General features: G+C 39.8%; 2 protein-coding genes across 2 annotated transcripts; one reads left to right on the top strand and one right to left on the bottom strand.

Moving 5' to 3' along the window:
- Positions 1-2275: 2275 nt before the first annotated feature.
- col9a1a (collagen, type IX, alpha 1a) lies at positions 2276-16972 on the top strand. The gene is made up of 32 exons (XM_056370974.1): positions 2276-2445; positions 3289-3363; positions 3975-4013; positions 4129-4191; positions 5418-5471; positions 5652-5687; positions 6085-6108; positions 7106-7159; positions 7266-7319; positions 7567-7599; positions 8041-8097; positions 8228-8281; positions 8379-8432; positions 8542-8595; positions 8905-8958; positions 9059-9112; positions 9368-9421; positions 9799-9852; positions 9969-10022; positions 10120-10164; positions 10304-10357; positions 10608-10661; positions 10849-10902; positions 12523-12594; positions 13316-13351; positions 13469-13513; positions 13788-13820; positions 14101-14247; positions 14382-14436; positions 14752-14940; positions 15501-15578; positions 16115-16972. Exons 1-32 carry the CDS (start codon positions 2371-2373, stop codon positions 16318-16320), a joined length of 2064 nt encoding a protein of 687 aa, XP_056226949.1. The 5' UTR covers positions 2276-2370; the 3' UTR covers positions 16321-16972.
- A 1769-nt stretch (positions 16973-18741) lies between these two features.
- On the bottom strand, positions 18742-24093 carry ptp4a1 (protein tyrosine phosphatase 4A1). The gene is made up of 5 exons (XM_056371141.1): positions 23958-24093; positions 23462-23554; positions 22226-22356; positions 21226-21300; positions 18742-20056 (listed from the first exon to the last, which is right to left on the bottom strand). The coding sequence occupies exons 1-5, from the start codon at positions 24060-24062 to the stop codon at positions 19939-19941; spliced, it is 522 nt and encodes a 173-aa protein (XP_056227116.1). The 5' UTR covers positions 24063-24093; the 3' UTR covers positions 18742-19938.
- Positions 24094-24527: the final 434 nt, after the last annotated feature.

The raw sequence follows: 24527 nt of genomic DNA, 5'->3' as shown, positions 1-24527 counted from the left end.
TCACTGTAACACAGAGCAGCAGAAACCACAATCAGATTCACAACAACAGAGAGAAACTTTATGGAGGTTCTTCAACATGGAAACCTGCTACATGACTAAAATACATTTGTAAAACTACTTGGCTCCAACACTTCTCACTGTGAGTTTAAGACAAAGATGTCTGTCATGTTGTTATATATTGTTATATATATGTTACTGAGGTAAAGTCATGTTTTTCTCCTATGGTCTCTTCCTTTTTATTCACTTTTAAACTCATGATGTTAATAATGTTTCTGGCTTCTTGATGTAGTTGCTGTATTAAGCCACAGTGAACACAGACATGGAGAAGTCCAAACAGAAAACCATTGGACCTGTGAATCTTAATGCAGCTGTAATGAACAGTAGAACCTAGAAATGTAGAGATCTTATGTAAAGATGAGTGAGTATGTATGTACGTCTTCACACTTGGTTGCTACTTTATGTGATATTAGATATTGAAAGGCAGATCACTATTGACCATACAGGAAGTGGAAACATCACACTGACATCAACAAATAACAAGATTAACGGACATTTGGTTATTTTGAGCCTTGGTAGATGTTATCTTGTTCTCTTAAACTGAATGTACAGGCATTTGTAGATTAACTCTTCAGTTACTGAATCCTTCAGATGAACCACTTACAGCTCCATTTATAAAGTTAATTCAAACAGCACAACTCTTACTGTGCAATAATACTCACCACTAACATGTTGAGGTCAAAGATACTGAGAGATGCTGCATGTGTGAAAACACTGAACAGATCTAAGGACTTTGGTTTAACATCACAATAAAAAAAAAAACAGCTAAACAAGTGATGAGAGAAAAATCACATTAGAAAAACAACATTAACTGCACAGTTATTTATTCATCCTGTTTCAGCTTGTTCTCAGTAAGTTTACTGAACGTCCTACAGAGTAAATGTAGATGTACAGTACCTGGTACAGTGAGGAGGAGGACGACAAATCCACTTGATGCTGCTGTTAAACTCATAGCTGCTCCTCTCATCTCTCTGTGTGACTCCAGAGACAATCAAACAATCAGCTGGTGAACAATGAATGAAAGAAATATCAGGCATCAAGAAACAATCCTCTTACAAGAGAGAAAAATGATGTTCCTCTATACGCAGGAGCAGCAAGCAGGAGAGAGAAGTAAGGCTGTTAAAGTAAGACAGACTTCCTTCCTCTTCACATCATTAATATGCATTAAGTAAGTGCAAGTCTGACCTACGGTTATTTTGTCGTTCAACTATAAACTACGGAAGCCCTGAGGGCAAGTGAGAAAAAAAAATCTGCTGATCGATTTCCTGTCTTATCTTGTTTTCTCTTAGTTTTGGACAAACATGAAGGAAGACTCACATGGGCTGCGGGTTCTGAAAGGACAAAGAATAAAGATTAAATTCAAAATAGTCTCATGTACTTATTAAAGAAATAAGGATAAAGAAGGTTCTCTGAGACTAACATAGACAAATTATAGAAATTAAAGAGTAACAAACTTCTAAGAGAGTGAATGAGTGGAGTGAAGCCCTTAAATAATCTTCTAGTGCCCAGGTGAACACTTATCAGGTAAGTGAGGGGTGGAGGGTGAGAAAACAAGAGCCAATCGGTGATAAGGAAAGGAAAGGAAGAAGAAAATGAAAGAAAATAGAGATCTTTACTACACTAAGACAAAAAGATAATATAGAACAGTACAAAGACAAATGTAAAGACATGGTGTTAGGAACACACATGGGTAATAAAACGGTCTATCAGTAAAACACTGCTTCTTACTACCATCTAGTGGCAGTAGGATCAAAGTACAACAACATCAGAAAATGCATGGACTTCAATAACCCAGTGTTTTGTGAAGGGTCTACATTAGGATTTAACTTTTCAAACTTTTTTTAGTTTTCTAGGTGTCATACTTAGAAGATTAAAAAATGGAACCAGTGGACAATATATTTTACTTTTCCATTTGAAATCCTCAGCCCCCCTTTTTCTATTTTAGTTTAAAGTGCAAAAATATGCAAATACTAAGGTCTACAGTAATTTCCCAAGCCAGGTAAAAGAGCACCATAGTCTTGGTCAACTTCCACTGAACTTTCAGCTTTGAATTTCTTTTCATTTCAAAGTCAAGGTAAGCACACCCCAGATAAACCCTCCTCCTCCTCCTCCTCCTCCTCCTCCTCCTCCTCCTCCAGTCAGCCTGCACAGCCTCAGCTTCTCATGAATAATCAGGACTTTCTAACATCCTCCCCTTCCAGTAGGCGGTGGGGTTTTAGTCAGGGGGGAGACTGACAGGTGGACCGTCCGTGAGCCCCGTCTCTAATCTGGGAAAAAGGGACTTTTAGTGTCTTCCTCGGCCCTGGGAAGACCATGGCTCTCTCCGGGATCTGTCGGGACTCTTTGCTGGTGCTTTTACTGCAAATCGTGCTGATTTGCTCTGCTCAGGTGAGACACAGCTGCTCTTTCTTTACTCTCCTTTATCTCCTGGAAAAAAAGACTCAGTGCTCAGTGACGAGTTTATTGTACTTTATGGTGTTTTATTTCTTATGCATCGATATATTATAATATAATTTAGATGATAAAAAGAGAATTTGGGTGTTTGTATGATGCTTAAACACAGTATTATGTTGTATTCCTGTTGGCACTTTCATCTTATGTGTGTTGTTCAGTATTGTGTGTGTTGTTTTAGCAAGATCCTTCTACTTTAATGCTTTTTAATTAGATCTACTTAAATCAGAACATTTTTAGAGACTCAAATGTAATTGATGGTTTTAGTATCCTGTAGATTTTCCTTCACATAAGCTTCTTCTAACCTTTTTACAAAGCTGGTAAAGCTGGCCACATATAGGTATTACACATTGTTATTGTCTGAGCCATTAACAGAATCAGTATGAGGAAAGTAAATATTGAGAAATAAAGTGAATTTAAAGTGAAAGTCGTGTTTTTTCAACAAAATCTTTAAATGTATGGTCTCAGTTTGTATTTTTCATAAAGTTTTTCTAGAAACTGTCCATAAGTGATGTCCATTCATATCTGTGTGCACACCTGGCACCAATAAGCTCCAGACAGCAGCAGTAATCTGAACACATGCAGTTACTTAGCTGGTATAATGGGACTATAATGGGAAACCAGGTTTAGTTTCACGACCTTTCCCCTCACATCACCCAAACAATGAGACTCTGTGTGAGCTGCCCTTCACACCAGCAGCAGCAGCAGCACTGGATGATATTTACAGATTCATTTCAGTTGAAAAGAAAGCAAAAACTGATTTTTGTGTTTGTTCTACAGAGGGGCCCAGTCGGTCCCAGAGGCCCCACGGGGCCACCAGGAACCGCCGGCGTGCCCGGAGTGGATGGCATTGATGTAAGTTGGCGTTTCGTCTTTTCAGTATTCAGATGTGGGTCAAAGCCGTGGTTCAGTTCATTCTGGGTTAATCAGCTCAGTGAACAGTGGAGCAGGTTTAAACAATGAAGTCCTTTGGAAAATAAAAATGTGCATACATGTAAACTCGTATACGTGTCATGTTTGCACAGATAAAAGTCTGTTTTTCTTAGTTTCTATGTAAACAACAACAACAACAGGGCTGTGACCAGGATTTTAGGGATGCTGAGTTCAAGTTCCTCCAATTCACAAAAGTACATGTTTTGAATTGTTCTGTTGTTATTTTATTTGTTCAGATCATTTTTTCTCTTTTGCATTAAGGTCTAAAAGCTGCTTCGAAGCTGCTTCACCATTTAATCTCAGTATTTTAGCTTTTAAGAAGGCCAAATCTAAACATGCTGGATCCAGAAATACTGGAATAACCCTGTAAAATACCCACCATGTGTAAGACCTTTTTAAATTACAGAATTTAAAACATCAGGTTACAATATCCCCCAAATTTCTGTGATCATGGACCAGTGAATAACTCCCTGTGCAACAAGAAAATAGGAGTTTGGACTTTTGAAAAAACGTCATTCTTCTCGCATCTTCAGGGCGACAGAGGAGAAGACTCCACAGTGAACGGCGGACCAGTGAGTGGACTCTCAAATTTCTCCCTTCACATGCAGAATACAGTATAAATACACGACTTTATTAATGATTCACTCACTAAAATCGAGTTAATGAGAAGTGAACTTCTGCTTCCAGGGTCTTGATGGCGATAACGGCAAAGACGGAGTCCCTGGAGCTCCGGGCCTTCCAGGCGCAGATGTAAGTGAAACAACATGTTGACGTAGGTGAGGGTGACTTCAGGCACAGACTGGTATGGTTTTGGTTTTGGCTGGACAAGTGTTTCACCTGACAGACACATTGGACAGCCAGTGCAGCGGGGTCCCCGTCTCTATTCCAAAGCCTCTGTTGAGTTTTGGACCCGCCAGCTGCTTTAATCGAGTAGATGAAAGTCCTGCTGGTTTAACTCTGAGGATGTATTGAATGTGTGTAAGATCTGAGCTGGAGGACTTGAGATATTCAGATCTGCTGCTGTGTGAGCAGTTTGTCTTGGACCTCCTCTGAAGAACAGTGTGGATGGAGGAGAAAAAAAAAACAAACATTCCTTGGATAAATCAATCTGACTATTTAAGGGAGTGTCTCGAGTAGCTTCCTGACAGAAACAGGGGTCTTTTTGTGTGGGATCGAGGGTAGTGTAGGGGGGGGAATCGGCCGCCCAGAGACGGCTGACAGGAGAGAACTGTATGCTGGGAAAGGCGACGCAGAATGGACTCAGTGTGTTTGCCGTCTGCTGCGGTGATGTTGCTGGTTTCATGAGAATCTGAGGAGGAATTTTCCTTTTTCTGGGTTTCTACCTTTCGCTCTGAGACAGACGTAATCTGCTCTGGTCGTAGACTGAATGTCTGGCTTCAGGTGCCGTTGATTCGCTTCTATCTCACTGATGCCTTTGACCAAGCGGAGAGCGCTTTGAGGGTTATTTATGGAGGGGGCAAGTAAGGGGAGGAGCCAAGGCCACACCCTCACCTCTGATATCACATTTGTAATGAGTCTCCGAAGATGTGCGGAGGAGGTTTGATAAGTTTGATACAAGCACTAAATGAAATGCTGTGAACTGGGAACGCTGTAGAAACACAAGAGCTAAGATAGTAAGACACGTTGCAGAGAGTAACCCAGGTTAGACAAATTTAAAATTAAATTATTACATCCATCACAGTTTATAGACTCACATCTGTGATTTCCATTTCCTGCACAGAAACAGAGAAATTCATTTGACTTGATTTTTTTGTGAACACTGGAATTACTTTATCTGTACTATTAAATTTGAGTTTTCTCAACTCAACAACTATTTTAACATATTTCATGTTAGTTTATTAACTCTGTAGAAATAAAAAGTCTGTGCCCCAGGAAAGCTCGGCTTCATGATGTTGTCAGCTGTTTTCGTTCTAACATGTCTGTGGTGTTTAAAGGTTTTTGTGTCATCTTTGTAGGGGCCTGTCGGACCTCCTGGGGATCCAGGCTCGGTGGGTCTAATGGGGTCAAAGGTAAGTTTATCAAATTGTTTCCTGTGGCTGAATCTTCATCAAATGTTATTTCTGCTTTACAGATTTAGATTTTATAGCAGCAGGTTCCTACTTGGACCCACTGTGCTTTTTCTAATACATTTCCCTGTGCAGTAAAGATTTAGAAAAGCTGATGTAGGTCTCATTTCTTCTTGTTTTCAGGGGGATCCTGGGGCACGTGGACCAACTGGAGAGCCTGTAAGTGCAGATGATAATGCAGATGTTGCATGTGTGTCATGTCTGAGCACTCAGCTCTGATGTGCTCTTTCAGTTACAGGAGTCAGGACATTTGTTTGAAGACCTGCAGCGTCACACCCACACTGATCAGTCGTTTTTACCATCTAAGGATTCATTAGAATTAGTTTGTTCAACTTTGTTACAGCACAATTTATTTAACTCTCCCACACATATTATTTTATTCATTCTGTAGTTGAACTGCAGCCTGAATGTACTCTTGTTACCACCGTTAATTAAGTGAAAGAACGAGGCTGCTTTAGCGTGCAGTCCCTGTCTTTATGCATCGGACAAGACTTGACTGACATTTTCTTTATTGATCTGCACTGATTTCTGTCAATCCATGATGTCTCTCTCACAGGGTGTGGGACCTGATGGGCTTGATGTGAGTACCTTCAGTATTGTAATCCATACTCTGTGGTCTGTTTTCCCCTGTATAATTAGATCTCAGCTCGGGTTAGCATGGGAAGGTAAACACAGCGATTACTGCCTCAGCTTATCCTACTGTGCTGTAGGTAAAGGAATAATTACAGTAAAAGATGAAACTTGAATGTTCATCCACGTGGAAGCAATGAACACAAGTTTCAGTCTGGGCTCCATCAGTAAAAAATAAGTGTCCTTGTTTAATAAAATACCAACTTAGTCTCATTTTCAGTTGTAAAACTTTAAATAACTTTAAATAAGAAAGTGAAATCTGCTTCTAGGGTGAATTAAATCCTGTTTACTGAATTATTGACTGACTATTATCAACAAAATAGTTGTTGGATTCAAAACTACATGACTGGTTAAGTTATATAACATTTTCTGTAGCGTAGTTTGTGTTTGGACCACTCACTGCCATCCTGTGTTGTAGATTGCAGTGGTTCACTGCAAGTGTTATCGAAATCGGATCGAGGTTTTGCAGAATAACACTGAGCGTACATTAAAAAAGACTAGAGCCATGTACAAAGTCAACCTCGTCTCCTGGAAAAAAAAGAGTTCCTAAACATAACCATAAAACAGTTTAATAAACAAATACAAACAAATAAATTTTACTGAAGTTTAGTATCAACACTTACCAAATGCATAAATTACAACGTATCCTCATTATGCATTTATAGAAAATGCAATCTGGTTGCATGAACGAGGCTTGTTTCACCGACCTCTTCCGGTCTGATGATGTCAGAGTGTACTGACCACACCCCCAGTACACTCTAGCATCAGCAGGGTGAGACTTACAGATGTAGCTTTAATGGCTTTACTTATACGCGGTATCCTAGCACTTTTCCCAATACATCCCCTTTACAAATGTCAGTGGATTATTAAAAAGAATGTGCATATTCAATGAAAGCTTTATTGACAACAGACCGTTGACAGTTCAGACATGTTTTGTTTTTTAACAGGGTATTCCTGGAACAGACGGGCTGCCAGGTGAACTGGGCAAAGTCGGAGCCCCTGTGAGTATGATTGTCTTTTAAGTTTGTGTAAAGATGAAGTGTACAGATGCTCTTTTAAGTTGATGAAGTTTTAAGATTAATAAAAACAATCGTTTGCCTCTCACAGGGAGCGAGAGGCAAAAGGGGTCAAGTTGGTTCTCCTGGTCCTGCTGGGCCTCGGGTAAATATCACAACCTCTGTCTATACTGCTGTTAAACACCGTCAGAGAGGCTGACCATGAAAAGTCAAGAAGTATTATTATTTTATTTTCATGATTGCTGAGTGAGTAACACCTCTCAGAGAGGTGGAGTGATACTGTGGGGAAAATATTGACTCATAGAAGTTACTGGGTAATGATTTCCTTTGACCTGTAATCTTGTGAAATGTGATCTTTACTGAAAAAAAAAACACTTCCTATTTCTCTCCAGGGACCTCCTGCTGTGTATCAAGGCGAGGACCTGGTAAGTTTGATCCCAAAGAAAATGAATTTACAATCACAATACTGGTTATGCACATTTTAGCCCATTTACTATAACGCTCACTTTATATCACTGCTGACAACTGAAGGTTTTAGATCAATATTTTTTTTTTAGTTCATGTCAATAAATTCATTAGAAAATTAGATCTTTTGTCAAAGTTGTGTTACCGTGTTGTTGAGATCGCTGTGTTCACACTGCAACCGTTCAAGAATTTACTACAACAAACCCACAGCATGGAACGAAGAAGGCAAAATCTAAAACACTGTAATATATATTCAGCAGTAATTAACAGTAAATGAGCTAAAATAAAGAGAGATTTGTTTCGTTCCCTGCTCTTTCTCACGGGGTCGGGGGTCACTGTCAGTAGAGCCCCCTAGTGGCAGGGCTCTTCCATGACCTCAAATAGGCTGTTGTGTTTTTCAGTGTCCCAACGCCTGCCCCTCTGGTCTGACTGGATATTCTGGTCTCCCCGGCATGAAAGTAAGTGAACTTTTAGTGTTTCTGATTTTATTTTCTGTCACTGATGGTGACTCATAATGTAATCATTTCACTTGTTCTGTTAGTGAAATGCACTTTAAGATTAATTCTAATGTTTTGCTCCTTCCTGTAGGGCCACAAAGGGGTAAAGGGTGAATCAGGTGAGCCTGGAAGACAAGGACACAAGGTAACATCATGCTAAAGACCTAGTTTTTAACAGATTGAAAAAAAACCAGATGGTTAGATATCATATCCTGACATAACTGGATCACGCTCACTTTCAGGGAGAGGAGGGCGAACAAGGAGGGTCGGGAGAAGTCGGAGCTCAAGGACTACCAGTAAAATATTTCACCGTACTCTCTCAGATGAAAAGTTTCCTTCGCTCAGTCAAACATATTAACATGGGACATTTCTTTCTCTTTTCCTCTGTCCGCTGAGTAATTTTAGGGCCCAGGTGGATCAAGAGGCCTCCCAGGAATAATGGGCTCCAAGGGGGACAGGGTAAGAGGTCACAAGGTCACACTGTGCACTGCAGAGTTTAATGGATTGAATTCATAAAACAGTATAAAAAATGTCTTGGCAACACGAGAAGAGTCACTAAAAGTTTCATCTAAATAGGAAAAGATACAGGATGTCTTAAACCGCTAACAAAATAAAAGCTTAAAAAAGAAAATTTATGTAAAATTTTTAGGTTTACCATGTAAATCTAATGTGACCAGATGACTTGATTGTCTGTATTGACATACATCGAACTCGCTTAAATTAATTCAACTTTTACTGACAACAGCAACTTTCCGATTCCCCAAACAGGGAGCTCGAGGAAAGCCTGGTGATGTGGGCCCTCGGGGAATCCAAGGAGGCCCAGTGAGTACCCATCTTATTATCACCTCCTCTGACAACTCCTCACTATTTACACAAAATTGTGATTAAACTGAGACCGATTACATTTTTTTTTTTTTTTTAGGGTGATCCAGGCCAAAGAGGAGCCATAGGTGAGGCCGGGCCACAGGGAGTGATGGTAAGACAAACACCTTTTTTCTGCAGCTTTTATCTCCCTAAATGCTGATTCAAAGAAAAATATCACGGCCAAGAATATAATCCTTGTGGATCTAATGATATTTAGTCTAAAACAATTTTAAAGATACGTTTGTGGCCTCTTAATTAGCATCTCTAATTGTGTTTACTTCTTTAGTTTTTTCTACAAACCCCTTCATTTATCAGATTATTAATTTAACTTCTTTCTATTAAAGTCTGTTTGTTTGTGTCTTTGCAGGGGGAGCGAGGCCCATCAGGAATCAGAGGAGTCCCAGGACCAAAAGGAGAGCCTGTGAGTATTGTTTCATCTCATCAAAACCAGAATCAATCAATCAATCAAGCGATAAATCCATCTTCCTACCTACTGTCCTACAATTGTCTACCTACCCACACATCCTCATTACCTTTCTATGCACCTATCTACCTTTCTACCTCCACAATCATATGAATGGTGCTAATGTTTTACCGTATTCTATATTATACACTGTTCAGTCTCCAGACTATATTTTCATATCAAAGAATATAAGCCGATTTAAACAGATTTTTATACACAAATCCTATTCGGATCTTTTCCTATCAAGCATATTACCTTCCGTTCTCTTCTGTCTAGAGTTGTACTTTCATTTAAATGTGTGTAGTATTGTACGTAATGAGCTCTGTAATCCATAGGGTCTACCTGGCCCAGATGGTCGTGAGGGAATACCTGGGCTGCCAGGATCCAAGGTAACGTACTACTGCTAGTTTGTGTGTGAGAGTTATTTTTGCTGCAAAACAATATTGAACTTGAGCCTGTTCGCAAACCCCCCTTGTCTGACAGTTTGATTGTTTGTTGCTTTTAGGGTATTCCAGGGAAAAGTGGCGCTCCAGGTGATGCTGGCCTTCAGGGACTTCCTGTAAGTGACCTCCGACCTCCTGATTCACCATTAACAGTTTCAAATTTGCCTTTTTTTTTTAGCTCAGATGTTGTTTGATACTATTGTCTTCATGTAGGGTTTACCAGGCACTTACGGCCAAAAGGGACAAAGCGGTTTGAAGGTATGATCAAATCTTGTGCAATCTTCTATACAATATGAATAACACCATAAAAACTGTACTATACTACTGCTGCTGCTGAAAGTCATTTCTAGACAGTAGTTTTCTTAATGAATTAATACTGGACTCTTTTTGTTACCAGGGTGTCACAGGTGATCCAGGAGTTGTAGGACTGATGGGGTCTTCGGGGAAACAAGTAAGTCTGAAGCACGTTGAAACATAATCCATCATGTTTCAATAGGAAAGAGCCTCGGAGTGACTAAATATGTAAATGAAAACTTTAAACTACCCGCCAAAAGCCAATTTTGTCTTTGGAATTTAATTGTTGTAAGTGTTTTATGTGTTGGGGAATTTCCTCAACTCATAAATTAATCAACCAACTTTCATTTGAAGTAAAAGACAAAAGCCGATGCTGATATTTGAATTGCCGTCTCATTTGTTTCCAGGGGGAGCGTGGCGAGCAGGGAGAGGTGGGACCTGTTGGACCCAGAGGAGGACCAGTGAGTCTCTGAAATCTCCTGCGTTTACATTTCACTTACTACATTAAATTATTATATTAGTTATTAACTGCATCACAATGCAAAATAAAACTTAAAAAGGGTACAATGTACATCATTACAATTGACTGTATTTAGACATCTATTTCTGTTTTCTATCCAGACTCAGTCTTTTCTTTCTCACTTTTAGGGTGAACGAGGAGAACGAGGACCTGGCGGGCCTCTGGGATCACCAGGAGCCAGGGTAAGACCTCAGAGAGGGTGTCTAATAAAACCTCACCCAGCACAGGCAACAAACCAAGACTGACATAGTGTCGGAAAAAGAAATCACCCAGGAAGCAGCCGTACATGTGGAGGTGACAGTTTAGAGAATAGGTTTCAATGACATGTCTTCAAACTACATTTGTTTTTGCTGCATTAAGTTACAGCAAGTAAAGAAGAATAACTCCAAAGGTTTGACCCTAATCTGGTGCACAGAAAAGTGCCAAGAAGTTCTCAGAAAGTGTGTGGCCCCAGTACAGAGCCCTGTGATACTCCAAGCATTCATTACAAGTCATACATTTTTACATTTTTCAAAGGAAAAAGGCATCAAGAAAAGACTGACAATACTTCATGATGTTCATGAAGTCAAAACAAGCTCGTCCTTTTATTCTAATATCATTGATGCCATATTGGTGGTAAATAGGAACCTGTATGGACAGGAAACAGCCAATCGCACACCTTTTACATTCAGAAGAAATTATTCTTGAAGGATAGAAAAAACTCACACATTTCTGTTACATGATAGGTTGATTACTTAACCCTGGAAAAACAAGTTCCTCCGTTAGTTTCTTAAATATGGTTGTGGTACATGACAACATGGCAAACAACCAAGATGTGGATCACAACCATGAAAATCAAGATGTGGTTAATTATCACTCAGTCAAATACTGTCCACTATCTGTCCACAAAGTTTTCTGAAATCTCCTGTTGGCAGATAAAACTGCATGATACAACTAATTAAACCTAAGAGGAAAACGACAGAATAATACTAATATTGCTGAGGGGAAAAACCACAGAATAAATGAGGACTGCAGACGGATAGAGAAAAGGTGAACAAAAGGATTCTGATAAAGGGAAATGTAGTCAGGCAGAAAATATTAATAATGTTGCAGCCTTTGAAAAAGTTCTCGGGCAAAGTGCCAGTTGAACTTTTCTGTGCCGCTCAGGCTGCTGCAAAACTTCACTCTGTCAAACTGAAACATCAGTGCCCTGAAATACAAAGCGAGTGATCAGTGTTCATAAATACTATCTGCTGTCCTGAACGTATTATTCAACACGAGGATCATTCACCAAGGTAAACTTTGTATCTGGGCAGTGAAGCCTTGTGCTGTGATTTCTTATTAAAAAGTTGGAAGGCCTTTATGAACTTCTGTCCCTGCAGTTAAGTCTCTAATCCACCGGTGAGCGGGCATGAATGGCCTCTTGTTACAGAAATCTCAAAGCCCAAGGGGTTTTTCTGCAGCTCAGGGGGGATTCGGGGCAGGAAAAGAAGCTGAGAAGCCCTGAAAGAGCTCTCTGTTCCCCAGGAATGCCTGAAACTGGTCGGCTCACTGTACGCCACGATCAGTACCCACATATGCCCAGAAACATTGTAAGGGGGAGTGCATGCGTTCTGACGATGTGAAGCTGGAAATGTTTTTATTTTTTCTGTAGATGTGGTGAGGTGAAGGTGGGGGAGGTAACTTCACACAGATGATCTTGTGTTATGACTCTGAGTGTGCGTGTGTGTGTGTGTGTGTGTGTGTGTGTGTGTGTGTGTGTGTGTGTGTGCATGTACCCTGTGTATTTGACGGTTTATTTTTTCATGTGTGTGTTTAAATAGGGAAGCAAAGGTGATCCGGGCCTTCCAGGACTTCCTGGCCCTGCTGGTTATCTTGGCCAGAAAGGAGACAGGGTAAGAGATGCAAAATGGCGCAAGATAAATACACAGATAAAAGACAAGCAAGTTGAATACAATAACACCCAAATTAAAGGATCATTCCTGGTGATTGCAACTCCATAACTCTCATTTTTATAGCTAGGTCTATCACTTATAACAGCTAATTATTTGCTGAGATCCGTGTTTCATGGCAACATCGCTGCAATAAAATTAGACAGAGCAACAAACATGTGCAGTCAGCTGATCGGGCGGTCTGTGATCCAGATTATCTCAACCACTTTAATCGAAGGTAAAACTGACAGTGAATGCAACTGAATGTCGGTAATAAATCCCTGATTGCACAGGAAAACAAAAGAGGGTGCAACTATTGAAAATACTGCAGGTGAAGTTTAAACCAGGAAGTTTGTTGTTTAAACTGTGATGGATGTTTACAACAAACATTTTGAGTAATAGTTTCACTGTTCACCTTCTGTTGTCTTGCTCGCCGGGAGTGGGCTTGTTTACAGCTTGTCTGATTTCTGCAACAAACTTGGTGCAATGTTGGTCAAAGTTCAGTCACACACAAAATGAGAGATTAAATTTAGGCACAGTTATGGAAGAAAATAAAACAATTTGCCCTGCAACATGTGAAAAAGCCTCAGTAAACATTATTAATAATATGAGAACGAATGCTACAGATTTAGTTATTTTATATTAAAATAGTTTCAGGTAATGAATCTTTCTGTTTTTTCCTCAGGGTGCAGTCGGTCTTGATGGGTCTAAGGGAGAGCAGGTATGTGTCTTAAGTTTTAATATTACATGTGGACATTATGAACGTGTCAAACAGATTACAGAGTGTTGAGTCGGAGAGCAGCTGGTGCCAAAAAACTGTCATGTGTGTTTATTTCAGGGACCCCCAGGTGATGAAGGAACACCAGGAGATAGAGGAGAACTGGTGAGTGATCATCTGCTGGAACACCTGTCTGATTCAGTTTAATCAATCAGCCAATCAGGAGGATTGAATCTGTATGTAGGTCTGGAAAAGCCTGACGAGCGAGTTCTCAAATCTTTATTAATCATTATTGTTATATTAATAATCTCCATTTTACATTATATTTCATATTAAGATAAGAAAAAAAAGAGTCTGGTCCTATGCTTTACTCTGCAGCATCATCACATTTTCTACAAACTCTGGACGCAGCTTTTAATTATTGATGTCTCTTTTCCAGGGTGACCAAGGAGAAGCAGGAGAGAAAGGATCGGTATGTTCATCATAACTGCATCACAACATTTCAGCTCCAACTGTTTAGGAAGCAAAACCAGCTGCAACAACAGCCACGACATTTTGAGTTTTGCCATGAAAAGCTAACGCTGCTTAAGTGCAGTCCAGCTTCTGCCGCAAAATTCCATCAATATAGTCCATTAATCCACTTTTAAAAGTACATTTTCATATAAATAAATACTTGGACGTTTAGATTTAGACTCTCACTTGCTTCTTGAGTTTACATTTTATATTCTATCCGTCGCTCTTGTTTTTTGCAGACAGGCCCACCAGGAGAGACAGGAAACAAAGGACCTGAGGGTGGCAGGGGACAGCAAGGGAAAGAGGGCAAGGTGGGCCAACCGGGACCACGCGGCATGCAGGGCGACATGGGGGTACCAGGCCTCCCAGGAGCACAGGGACCAGCGGTGAGATGATTCAGTGTTGATTATTTTGAACTATTTGGGAACACCTCAGGGGGCAGATTACATGTGATGTTTGCCCATAATATTGCCAGGAGGAACAATTGACTCATCGCTGTCAATGATCTTTGTTTGTTCAGGGAAAATCACCCACAGATACGCACATCAAACAAGTCTGCATGAGGGTAATGCAAGGTAAGTGTTTATCATCTTCAAACTTTCAGATTGTACCAAACAGCTCTTTACTGTGCTGTCAGTCATGTGGCAGATCTTTAATTTTCTGCAAACGTGGTCAAACGGGGGGGAAACGTTTATTGGTGTGGCCTCCATTTTCATCTGAAGAGTTGCTACCTCACCTTCCGAACACTTAACTCAAGCCCAATACTAATTTTTTTCTGGTTTTTGATCTGATAACTGATGTTTATATTGACTGATGGTCGCTCTGGACATGTGACATCATCTAATGACAAGAAAAAACACAAATATAAACCATGTCCTCCTGTGTCACAGAGCAGCTGGCCCAGCTAGCAGCCAGCCTGAGCAGGCCTGAGTCAGGTATCGCTGGGCTGCCCGGTCCCCCCGGCCCACCTGGACCTCCGGGCCCCTCCGGGGAGAACGGTTTCCCCGGACACACCGGATCACGAGGACTACCCGGTCTGAAGGGTCCGCCTGGGTTAATAGGTCGCAAAGGACTCAAAGGTGAGATCCAGATTATCCGGTCGTCATTAGAAGAACACTTCAGCACTAGCTTCGACTCTCATTTGTTGTGTTTGCTGCTTAGTTCTGTGGTCTGATTGAAGAGGTTACAGTTGGTGGCACTTTATAATAAAAAAGAGGCGATTTAAAGCCCAGATATCGTGGATCCAGACAAGTCAAGATCATCACGGGAGAGGGACGCATCGATCTGACCGGATCTGTACATAATGAAAATCATCTCAGTGAATTCCAGTGAGATATATGGATTTTAAATTAGGACAAAGAGAGCTGTACTCAGACACCCTGGGATAAGGAAGTAACATCTGTTGCCTCTGATCATCTGCACGTCACATAAATTTGTTGTCAAAATTATGAGAATTTCATGTTTCATTTATATCCTGTTCATTGACGCCGCAGTGACCCACTTCCCCCCTCAGGGCTCGGCCAAGTTCATCTTCATTTTAATGAAGGAACAGATGAGGTGTGAACTCTGAGCCCCAGCTTGGATTAAAAATAGTAACTTCAATTATGCGTTTCCTCTTGGTGATGTCTCCTCTCCGCAGGCGACCAGGGTGACAGAGGCGACAGAGGACCCACAGCGAGAGGACCCAAAGGAGAACCAGGTGCCCCCGGTCTCCCAGGTAAATGACAAGCATGACTGAGACGTCTGATTTTAGAACAATGTCCTCAGTTTCTGACTGTGGTGCATCTCAATCAAGCATTGAGGATTATTTATCGTCCAACGGAAGATGCCGTTTGAAATTCAGAGTGCACTCTGCACCTAAGGGTGCAAAATACAATAAAATTAGATTTAGAAGTCAAATTAATTACATGCAACATATAAAAAATAAAAGTCCTTTTTCTGGTCTATAACACAATTTCAGGCAGTACAATTGTGACTGATGCTGAGTTCAGGGCTCTCTGGGTTTCAGACCGTCTGTTGCAGGACTCTTCTTGTCTCTGAAGATAGTTCTTTAGGACTCGCTGCACGTTTAGGCTTGTTGACCCGCTGCAGAATGAATTTAGGACCAATCAGACGCCTCCCTGATGGTGCTGATGGTGGAGAAGAATCTGTACATCTTAAGAGAAACAAGTGATTTGCTCAAGGGCACTTCAGCAGGGAAGACGCTACGATTTGAAGAATCAGCTTTTCAGTTGTCACGTTTTCTTCTTTCAGGTAACTCGGGCCGACCGGCTTACGGCAAAGACGGCCGTGAAGGACAGCGGGGACCTCGCGGTGTTCCCGGTATTCCCGGCGTTCCCGGGCCTCCTGGTACCGCCGGTCTGAACGGTTACTGTGAGTCGTCGCAGTGCGTCCTACCGATGGTGGCGTCACCGGTTTCAGCGAAGGACTCCAGCATGAAGGGCCCCAGTGAGATGTGAGGAGGGAACGGGAGGAAAAGTGAGAGACTGGAGGAGAAACCAGAACTCCATGGAAGATTTGTCCATTTGGGTTTTTGTCTCTTGGTTTGTGTGTTTGTCTTTTTTTTTTCTTTTTTTTTTTTTTTGATTTGGTCAGCTCATTTGGAACTTGATTCTTTTTTTGTTTTAACTCTCAAAGCCACCTGAACAACACTGAACACCCCTCAGCTTTTATGTAAAAAGTTTTTACCTCAGTTTTGCCATCTCTGTACTGTAACATTAAAAAGGAGTAGTCCGTATTTTTGCCAAATTAAAAACTCACTATATGTGTACAAACCCACCAGCCCCCTTTCTATCAAACAACAACGAAGCAAGTTTTTGTGTGTGTTTATGTAAATGTGTCAATACGCAAATTATACTGTTGGATAAGGTACATTTGTTTGTGAGTATCTTTGTTGTTTATCCCCTTAAATCCCCGCCTGTGCCTTTTCCTCTAAGTGTAGGATATGTTTGATGATTTCTCTGTCATGACAACTGCTGTTTTTGTGATCGGCGGGTGGTGATGTGTGGAAACCTCTCTGGCAGTTTTATATGACTTCTTATTTATTATATCAAGGTTCGACGTGACATCTTCAAGTTGTACAAAGGAGGAAATAAACACATTTTGATAACCTCTCGCATGTTTTGTATGGACGAGTAAAGCCAAAAACTAACAGGAAAAAAAAAAAAAATCCAAATTAAAGCTGAATTACTACGATCAACAGCTTTAAGATATTTCTTCCTCCAAAACAAACCTGACAATCCAGGTGTGTGCAGCCGTGAAGACGTGGTACTTTTAGAAGTCATCATTAAATTTAATGTTGGTTTTTGTTTTCATGTTTGTTTATTGCAAATATTTAGACTTTGAACTGAAATGATTTTCAGGATGGAAAACCTTCTTTAAAAAAAAGCATTTAGTTTTGCTTCCTATAGAAAAATTCTGTTCATTATAAAATTCTCCAACAATTTAATTTGATTTAATTTGATTCGATTTTTATCTTGAAGGTTAAACTTTGACCCTAAATTGAGTCTACTTGATGTTTTCTACAAGTACGTCTTGGAAGCTAAACTGAAGCCTTTACAGTTTCTTAGTGGTGCATGAACTGTAGTCATTAGATTGCATTTCAATAAAATGAACCACCAATCAGAATTATCTATTGCATTAAGGTGTTTGGTCAAGTCTACAAAGTGTAAATCAAAGTGGAGATGATTGCAAATGAACAGAGCTTTTTAAATGTTTGTATCTCTCCGGTGAAATTCATCTGTTCGAATCACACATCAGGAATACTCGGAACAGAGAACAGGAGGCTTTGGGGGTGTAAATGCAGTCGGCTGTATATTTTTAAAACGATCACAAGGGGGCGTCACACAGGGTGGGAGCCACGGCATCAGAGAAACTGATATTCATGCAACAATGAAAATGAACTCAGTTGAAATGTTGTCCTGAATAATAATGCTCAGTATATTTAACAATAATTTTTGCACAATTTTTCATTCATTTTTCAAGAAACTTAATATTTGGGGTTTTTCTCGTTTCACAAAAGAGGCTTATTTGTTGAATAAAACTTAAAGGAAACATTTTTTTTTCATCCATATAACTCTACTAACCGTAATATGGAGCAATTTTGAAATGTTTGACCCCTTTATTATCTCATTATTTCAAAGCAAACATTTCAAAGACTCGTCGACCCCCCCACTCCTCCTCGTGAGTCACTCATCTCACTATCTGAACTTTTAACTAGTGCAGTTTAAAAAGGTGTGATGTTGTGAATTAGAAGTATTTAATAGATATACTCAAACTGCAAGAACCACAAAACGTCCTTAAATACAAGAATTGAGTAATAATGATTAGTTACGCTCACCACAGTGAAAGAAAAGAATTGCACTCACTGAGATTCCTCAGGTCTTATCTTTATAGTACTTAAGAAAGCAGATAATGAGACTAAACTTACAAAGTACAGCTATGAAAAGTAGAAAGGTGAGTGAGTTTATCCCACTGAAATGAAATTTAAGAACTTAAATCTTTACGCTGTAATTTTTCCAGCCCAGAAATCATCTAATATCAGTTTGATTCTGGATCATGTTTCTGGATTTGGTCAAGAACCACAGACGGATTTGGCACCGTCTTTTCAAAAAGGAGCCCAAATCATTTAGACGCGTTGCTTCCTATCTTTTTTATAAAAAAGGTAAGGTATTCATTCTTAAGAATGTTTTCAGACATTTAGAAAATACTTTGACAACTCCACACTCAGCTGATGAGATGCAGCTGAAAGCAAAAGCTGGTAAGTGGACTTTGAATGAACTTTTCTTTGTCCAGCTGCTGTTTCCGCAGTCAAGAATAAACTTCCATTCACATACGGTTATAACAACTTATAACCACCGAAAATGACAACTCATTAACACTTCTCTTTGTTGTTTTTTCAGTGTATCATTTAATGTACTCTCACAAGTTGGTGAACAGGTACAACTTTGTCGCTCACGGTACTAAATCACACATCCATTGATAGTATAAATAGCCAACCTAATAATAATAGTACACATTTTCAAATACATAAAATCATCAAGTATCCAAGTCTTAAGTTACGGACATCAAATAAAAAGGCATACAAAATATCGCAGACGTTGGAAGTCCAGTTTGAAGCAAAAAAAAAAAAAAAAAACGGAAAAAAAAAAAAAAAACGGAAAAAAAAAAATTAAGATAAAATAAAATCACATTTTGGACATGGCAGTTAATTAGTAAACAGAAGGTTTGATAGATAAAAGAAAAAAAAGTACGAGTTCCTAGACTTTCAATTGACAAATATTGCAACAATTAAGCATTTTATATTAAAAAATAGTTACTGAAAGGGCATAAGTGTGTGTAAGACTTCCTGCACAAGACAAAGGCAACTATTTCTTTTTTTTTTTTGTTGTTGTTCCGAGTAGAAAAATGAAACACCTTTTCCAAATGCCAGCGGGAGACGACTCCCACCTCGATTGCCTTTGTTCCACTTCGATTGTAAGGCATTTATGGATGAACCATCTGATTTCAAGGAAGGCATAACTCTTTCTAGTCAGTCTTCAAACGGAACCCTAAAATTGAACGAGGGGGGACATAATTGCTCACGTGAAATTAAAAATGTTGTTTTTAAATCAGCACATTCTCAGGCAATGTAAACGCACTGGCCAATCAAAATCTTTGGGATGCGTTTGCAGAAAAACAATTAATCCAACATCTTACAACGATACACGACTCAGTGCTGCCCTTCCTAATTTTTTTTTATTTTTTATTTTCTTTTAAATGGGCACATGAAGAGGAAACACTTTGATCCCGGTTCACACAACTCTGTGTTTTTCTTTTTTTTTTTTTAAACTTTTTTTTTTGACACTTGATTTTGAACCTGAAGAGGGAGGGGGACAGTTGAATTACCGCGCATGGTTTTCCAAATAAAAATACTTCAACACAATGATTAAGAAAACACGCCTGCCAGGTAATAAGCTAGCAAGGTTGAATTGAACTCTTCTGTAGTGGGGGGTGGGGGGGGGGGGGGGGGGGGGGGGGTGGGGGGGGTTCGGGGGGTGGGGGGGGTGGGGGGGGTTGGCGTGGCTCAGGGTTTGGCTCTACTGGATGCAGCAGTTATTGCGATGGCCGTTGGAATCTTTGAAGCGCAGGCGCATCTTTGGACGATATTTCTCCAGGTAGAACAGCTGCTTGCTGTTGAATGCTCCTCGACGCTTCCTAAAAGAAACAATAGGAGATTAATTCATCTTATTTTAATGTTTAAATATTGCACATTTAAAAAGGGGCTACTTGTGGGTTTTGCTAACGCTACACAGCTAACGTTAGCATTCACAGCCGTTTACTTACCAGTCTTGAGGTTATAATATGCCATCTGAGAAGTGCTACTACACCAGGGCAGCCTGGACGTTACAGTGACTCGGTATCAGAAAGGGACAAGACGGACTGACCAGGCCGGAGCTAGCTGGTTAGCATGCTAACTCCAGTAGAAAAAAAAAAAGAAGTGATAGAAATAGAAGCAAAATAAGTGTTGCTTTCCACCTCTGGAGAAAGCCGTTGAAAGTTTGATGCTAAACTCACATTGTTCTAAACTGGTAAGTAAACAGCTGTTAATGCTAACATTAGCTATGTAGCAATAGCAAAACTTACGTATGGCACCTTTTAAGTTTTCATTCTTTCTGGGTAACAGCTGGGCCAAAACCACAAAGAATGTAATAAAAAAAATGAATCAATTATCCACATTATTAGCCCATAGATTATAATTAGGTGTGGATGAAGCAGCTACAGGTGCAACAAACGTCTCATCTCACTGCGCTGCAGGACAGAGAGGTTCAGGAGATCCTTTGTTCCCACTGCCATCATCTTTGACATTATTCCGGTGAAAAAAATCCCTTTATTTTTGTGGGGCCCATAAACATTTCAATGACTCATCACACTTTAAAGCACTCCCTCCACTCCTCCTCTTGAATCACTCTTATCTCACTATCTGGTATCTGAGCTATTTACAGGTATGACTCATCCCTCCCTGCTACATGTAGCACAAAATCATCCTGTTTCTGTGAAAAATACGGGTTTGTCACACGAAAAAGCAAGATAATCTCAAAATGAAGTGGTCAACCAATAAGTGTATTGTATAGTGTATGTATTATATAACCAAAATATAAAAGGGATTATTATGAAAAATGTTTGTGTAAAAATAAATTTATCAAATTTTTTAATATCAATATCAAAAAACAGGCTTTTAGCTTATACCTAATAAGCCAAAAGAATCCAGTATCAATCTGGCTCCATTCAGAGTTTCCTGTTTCACTGCGACGACAAAAATTCACTTCATCTTCGGATACTTCAGATAAAACTGCCAAAATGTTTTTATTCTCATGTGAACTTACTGTCGAATGAACTGGACAGCATCTTCATATTTCATCCCACACTCTATCAAGGCGAGCGCAACCAGAACAGGAGCTCTGCAGGGGGAAGAGGAAGTGCGTCAGTCGAAGAGAGCACATCTTTTTTTCCATTCAAAGCCACAGTTTTTCACTGCTTTTGTCTGGTTTCATCTATTATCAGAAAAGTCTTCTGTGAGTTCAATTTCAGACATCAAAACATTTCACAAACTTCAAATCTGTGACTGACTGAGCACAACTGTTAAAAGTCTGTAATTGAAAAGAAAGCTGAATGTGTGAAAAGGACACCAGCAAATTAAAAGTTCAGAGCCTGGAGATCCAGATATTTTCTGAATCTCAGATCAGATTAAAAGCAGATAAGATGGAAACAGAACCGAGAACATGAAAGAAAATGTGCACAACTGCTACTTTTCAAACAACAACTAATGACACTTGTGTCTCAATGTGATATCACTGGATAAAGCAAACTCCCAATACCAATATTTGATGTAACTGTCACCATCTAATTTTATACAATAACACACCAAATTACACAACAAAGACATGTATGAAAAATAAGACCTGCTATTGTTGCATACGGTGCAGGAAAGCTAGTTTATAGTGCTGCAACTTCTTTTTCAATTAACAGATAATTTGTTTGAAAATAGTAAATAATTCCTGTAACAACTTCCAAGACCCCAATGTGATGTCTTCAAATCACTTGTTGTGTTCAACCAAGAGTCTTAAAACCACAAATATTCAATTTATAATGATATAAACCTGAGAAAAGCAGCAAATCATCAGAAAATGTTTAACTTTTCTTTATTGATAAATGACATAAAACAATCAGCTAATGGACTAATTGTTTCAGCACTAATAATGTCTGTGGCAGAGATTGAAGTGTCAGTTTTATTCGCGATATTTCCACCAGCAAGGACCACGTGTGAACCTTCATCCCATATAATAAGAGCGTAATACTTTAATCTTTCTGACAGCGAGTGCTCACCTCCCCAGTCCTGCCACACAGTGGACAGCTATGCAGCAGCCGGGCTCCTCCCTGAACTTCAGCTTCAGCAGGTTCAGCCAATCATCCACGATCTGGTTGGAGGGAGGAGCTCCATCATCAAACGGCCAATCCTGGAGAAGGAGAGGGAGAAAGAGGGATATAACGTCATCGGCCCAGTTTCTTAGAAACCAAAACAAAAGAAGTGTGAGGGCTGAACCGGCAGCAGGGAAAGAAAAATGTTGTTGTAGGGGGAGCGACGGTGGTGGGGTTTTTCTTCCTTCTGTACCAGTGTCTTCATTTGACATTTAAAAAAACGTTTTTCATGGTTACATGTTAAGTTTTATTTCATTTTTACATAATCAATGAAGTGAATTTCTGCAAAAATACAACATCAGTAAATGAATCCAAATACAAAATGGTGCGATGTTGCTGACTCTCTTCCAAAGGTGAAAAGCTACTGGCTGACAGATAATTAAATCAGTGCTGCAACAAGTCGATTAATCGATAAGATGATGGACAGAAAATACATTTGTGATAAGAGATTTGATAAAAGTGAAAGTTTATCCGTTTTACATTAATGTAAATTGATTTAAGATTTGGTTTTAGACTGCAGTTGAGACTAAACACTTTTTTCTCCACTTTTTATAAACTAAACAACTGATAGAAAACACAATCTACAGTTAACTGACTATCAAAATAATCATCGGTTAGCTGCAGCTATAAATTTAACACATTAATTTATATCAGCTTCACTTTTTAAATACATTCTCAAGCAGAGGAATATGACATTTGTACATATAGGAGGCAAAGTGATCATCTGAACTCTTTGGATCAATAGGGATCAGCTGTACTGATCTGTCAATAAATGCTTTAAAAATGGAAACATCAACACTGTTCCCTGTGAGCTCCCCTCGTCGTTTTAAAAGCAATTAACTCTCACGGTCAGTCTTTAAACTCCCTAAATCTGGGCACCATGCTGACAACAGGGGAAAGGTACAAGCTGTGACTCATGACTGCACTGTGTCTGATATGTGTGTTATTAATGGAACATTTTTATTTTTACATAACACAGGAAGAAAACAGCTTAAAAACACTGGGATGAAACTGATCACGCATGTTTAAAGAGGGAAACCCACAGCTGGGGAAGAAAAAAAAAAAGCAAAAATAACTACATTGTGTGTTGTTTTAATCCACTGAGAGTCACAAAGTTTGTCAGTTTTGTACGTTTAAACTCACCAGAACCTGGATCCCCTCTTTCACCACCAGGGTGGCGTCATAGGTGGCCTCACAAACTCTCACTACGGTGGTGACTCCATATTTCTTCAGCTCCTGTATAAAAAAAAAAAAAGAAAACATTAGAGGGATTGGTGATGAAAAGTAAACAGATAGAAACAGAATGTAAGTGAGTACACAGAGCTTGATTTAAAAATACACTTCACTGCTTTTATTCCTAAATTGAAACTGATATTTTCTTCTGAGGTTTGTTGTTTTCTAGCTTCTGTCATCCAACTCCAAAGCATCCTCGATTATTGTTTTATCTTCCCTGAAACATGTTCTCAAAGCCTTAATAATACAATTTAATTATCTTTATTTCTAACATCTTCCAACTCATTATCTTTGTCCTTATGTTTCCATAATGTGAACGTACAGTTCCGGCAGTTACCTCAGATAGCACATTCCACTTACATCTGACTGAGTTAATCATCTACTAACCAATGACACTGCAGCTCACCTCAATGAACTTGTTTAGGGTGGCGTTGGTGGGATTGTGGGTGATGAGGAACCTCATGTTCTTGTAGGTGATCTCCACAGGGGCCGGTCTGTTCATACGAGCCATTGTGACAACGTAAAAAAAAAAAATAACGAAACCCAAAAGTCTTCCACAGAGTAAAAACACCAATGTAAACGCTTAGTTAAACTCGGAGGGAATGTCAAACACAAATGTCCAACGAGCTTCCAGAAAACCCAGAAACAAAAAAATCCTCCGGTCTTCTTCGAGGTTGGCAAGGCTTAAAAATTAAACCAAATAAACGAAGGCTGCGACAGGCAAATGGGTAAATTTGGGGCGTCGGTGGGCGAAAAAGGGCGGACAATCGTAAAAATTAACTCAAAACCCTCTCCTTTGGAATAAAACAAAAGAAAAGGAAGAAAAAAACAAGGCTGGTTCCACCTTGATCTGGCCAGGCGGAAGCCGACGAGGGCAGTGTGCAGCGAGTGGAGTTACCCCATCCAGGCCGAGTTGTCGCTGGTTCTGGGAGGCGTCCCGGTCCTGCCAACTTTCCGGGGTCCCTCCTGTGGCTCA

Source organism: Seriola aureovittata, chromosome 3 (assembly GCF_021018895.1).
Source record: "Seriola aureovittata isolate HTS-2021-v1 ecotype China chromosome 3, ASM2101889v1, whole genome shotgun sequence".
NCBI classification, from domain to species: Eukaryota; Metazoa; Chordata; class Actinopteri; order Carangiformes; family Carangidae; genus Seriola; species Seriola aureovittata.
The sequence above is the reverse complement of the archived record's forward strand: the minus strand, read 5'-3'. Positions and strand labels throughout refer to the sequence as shown.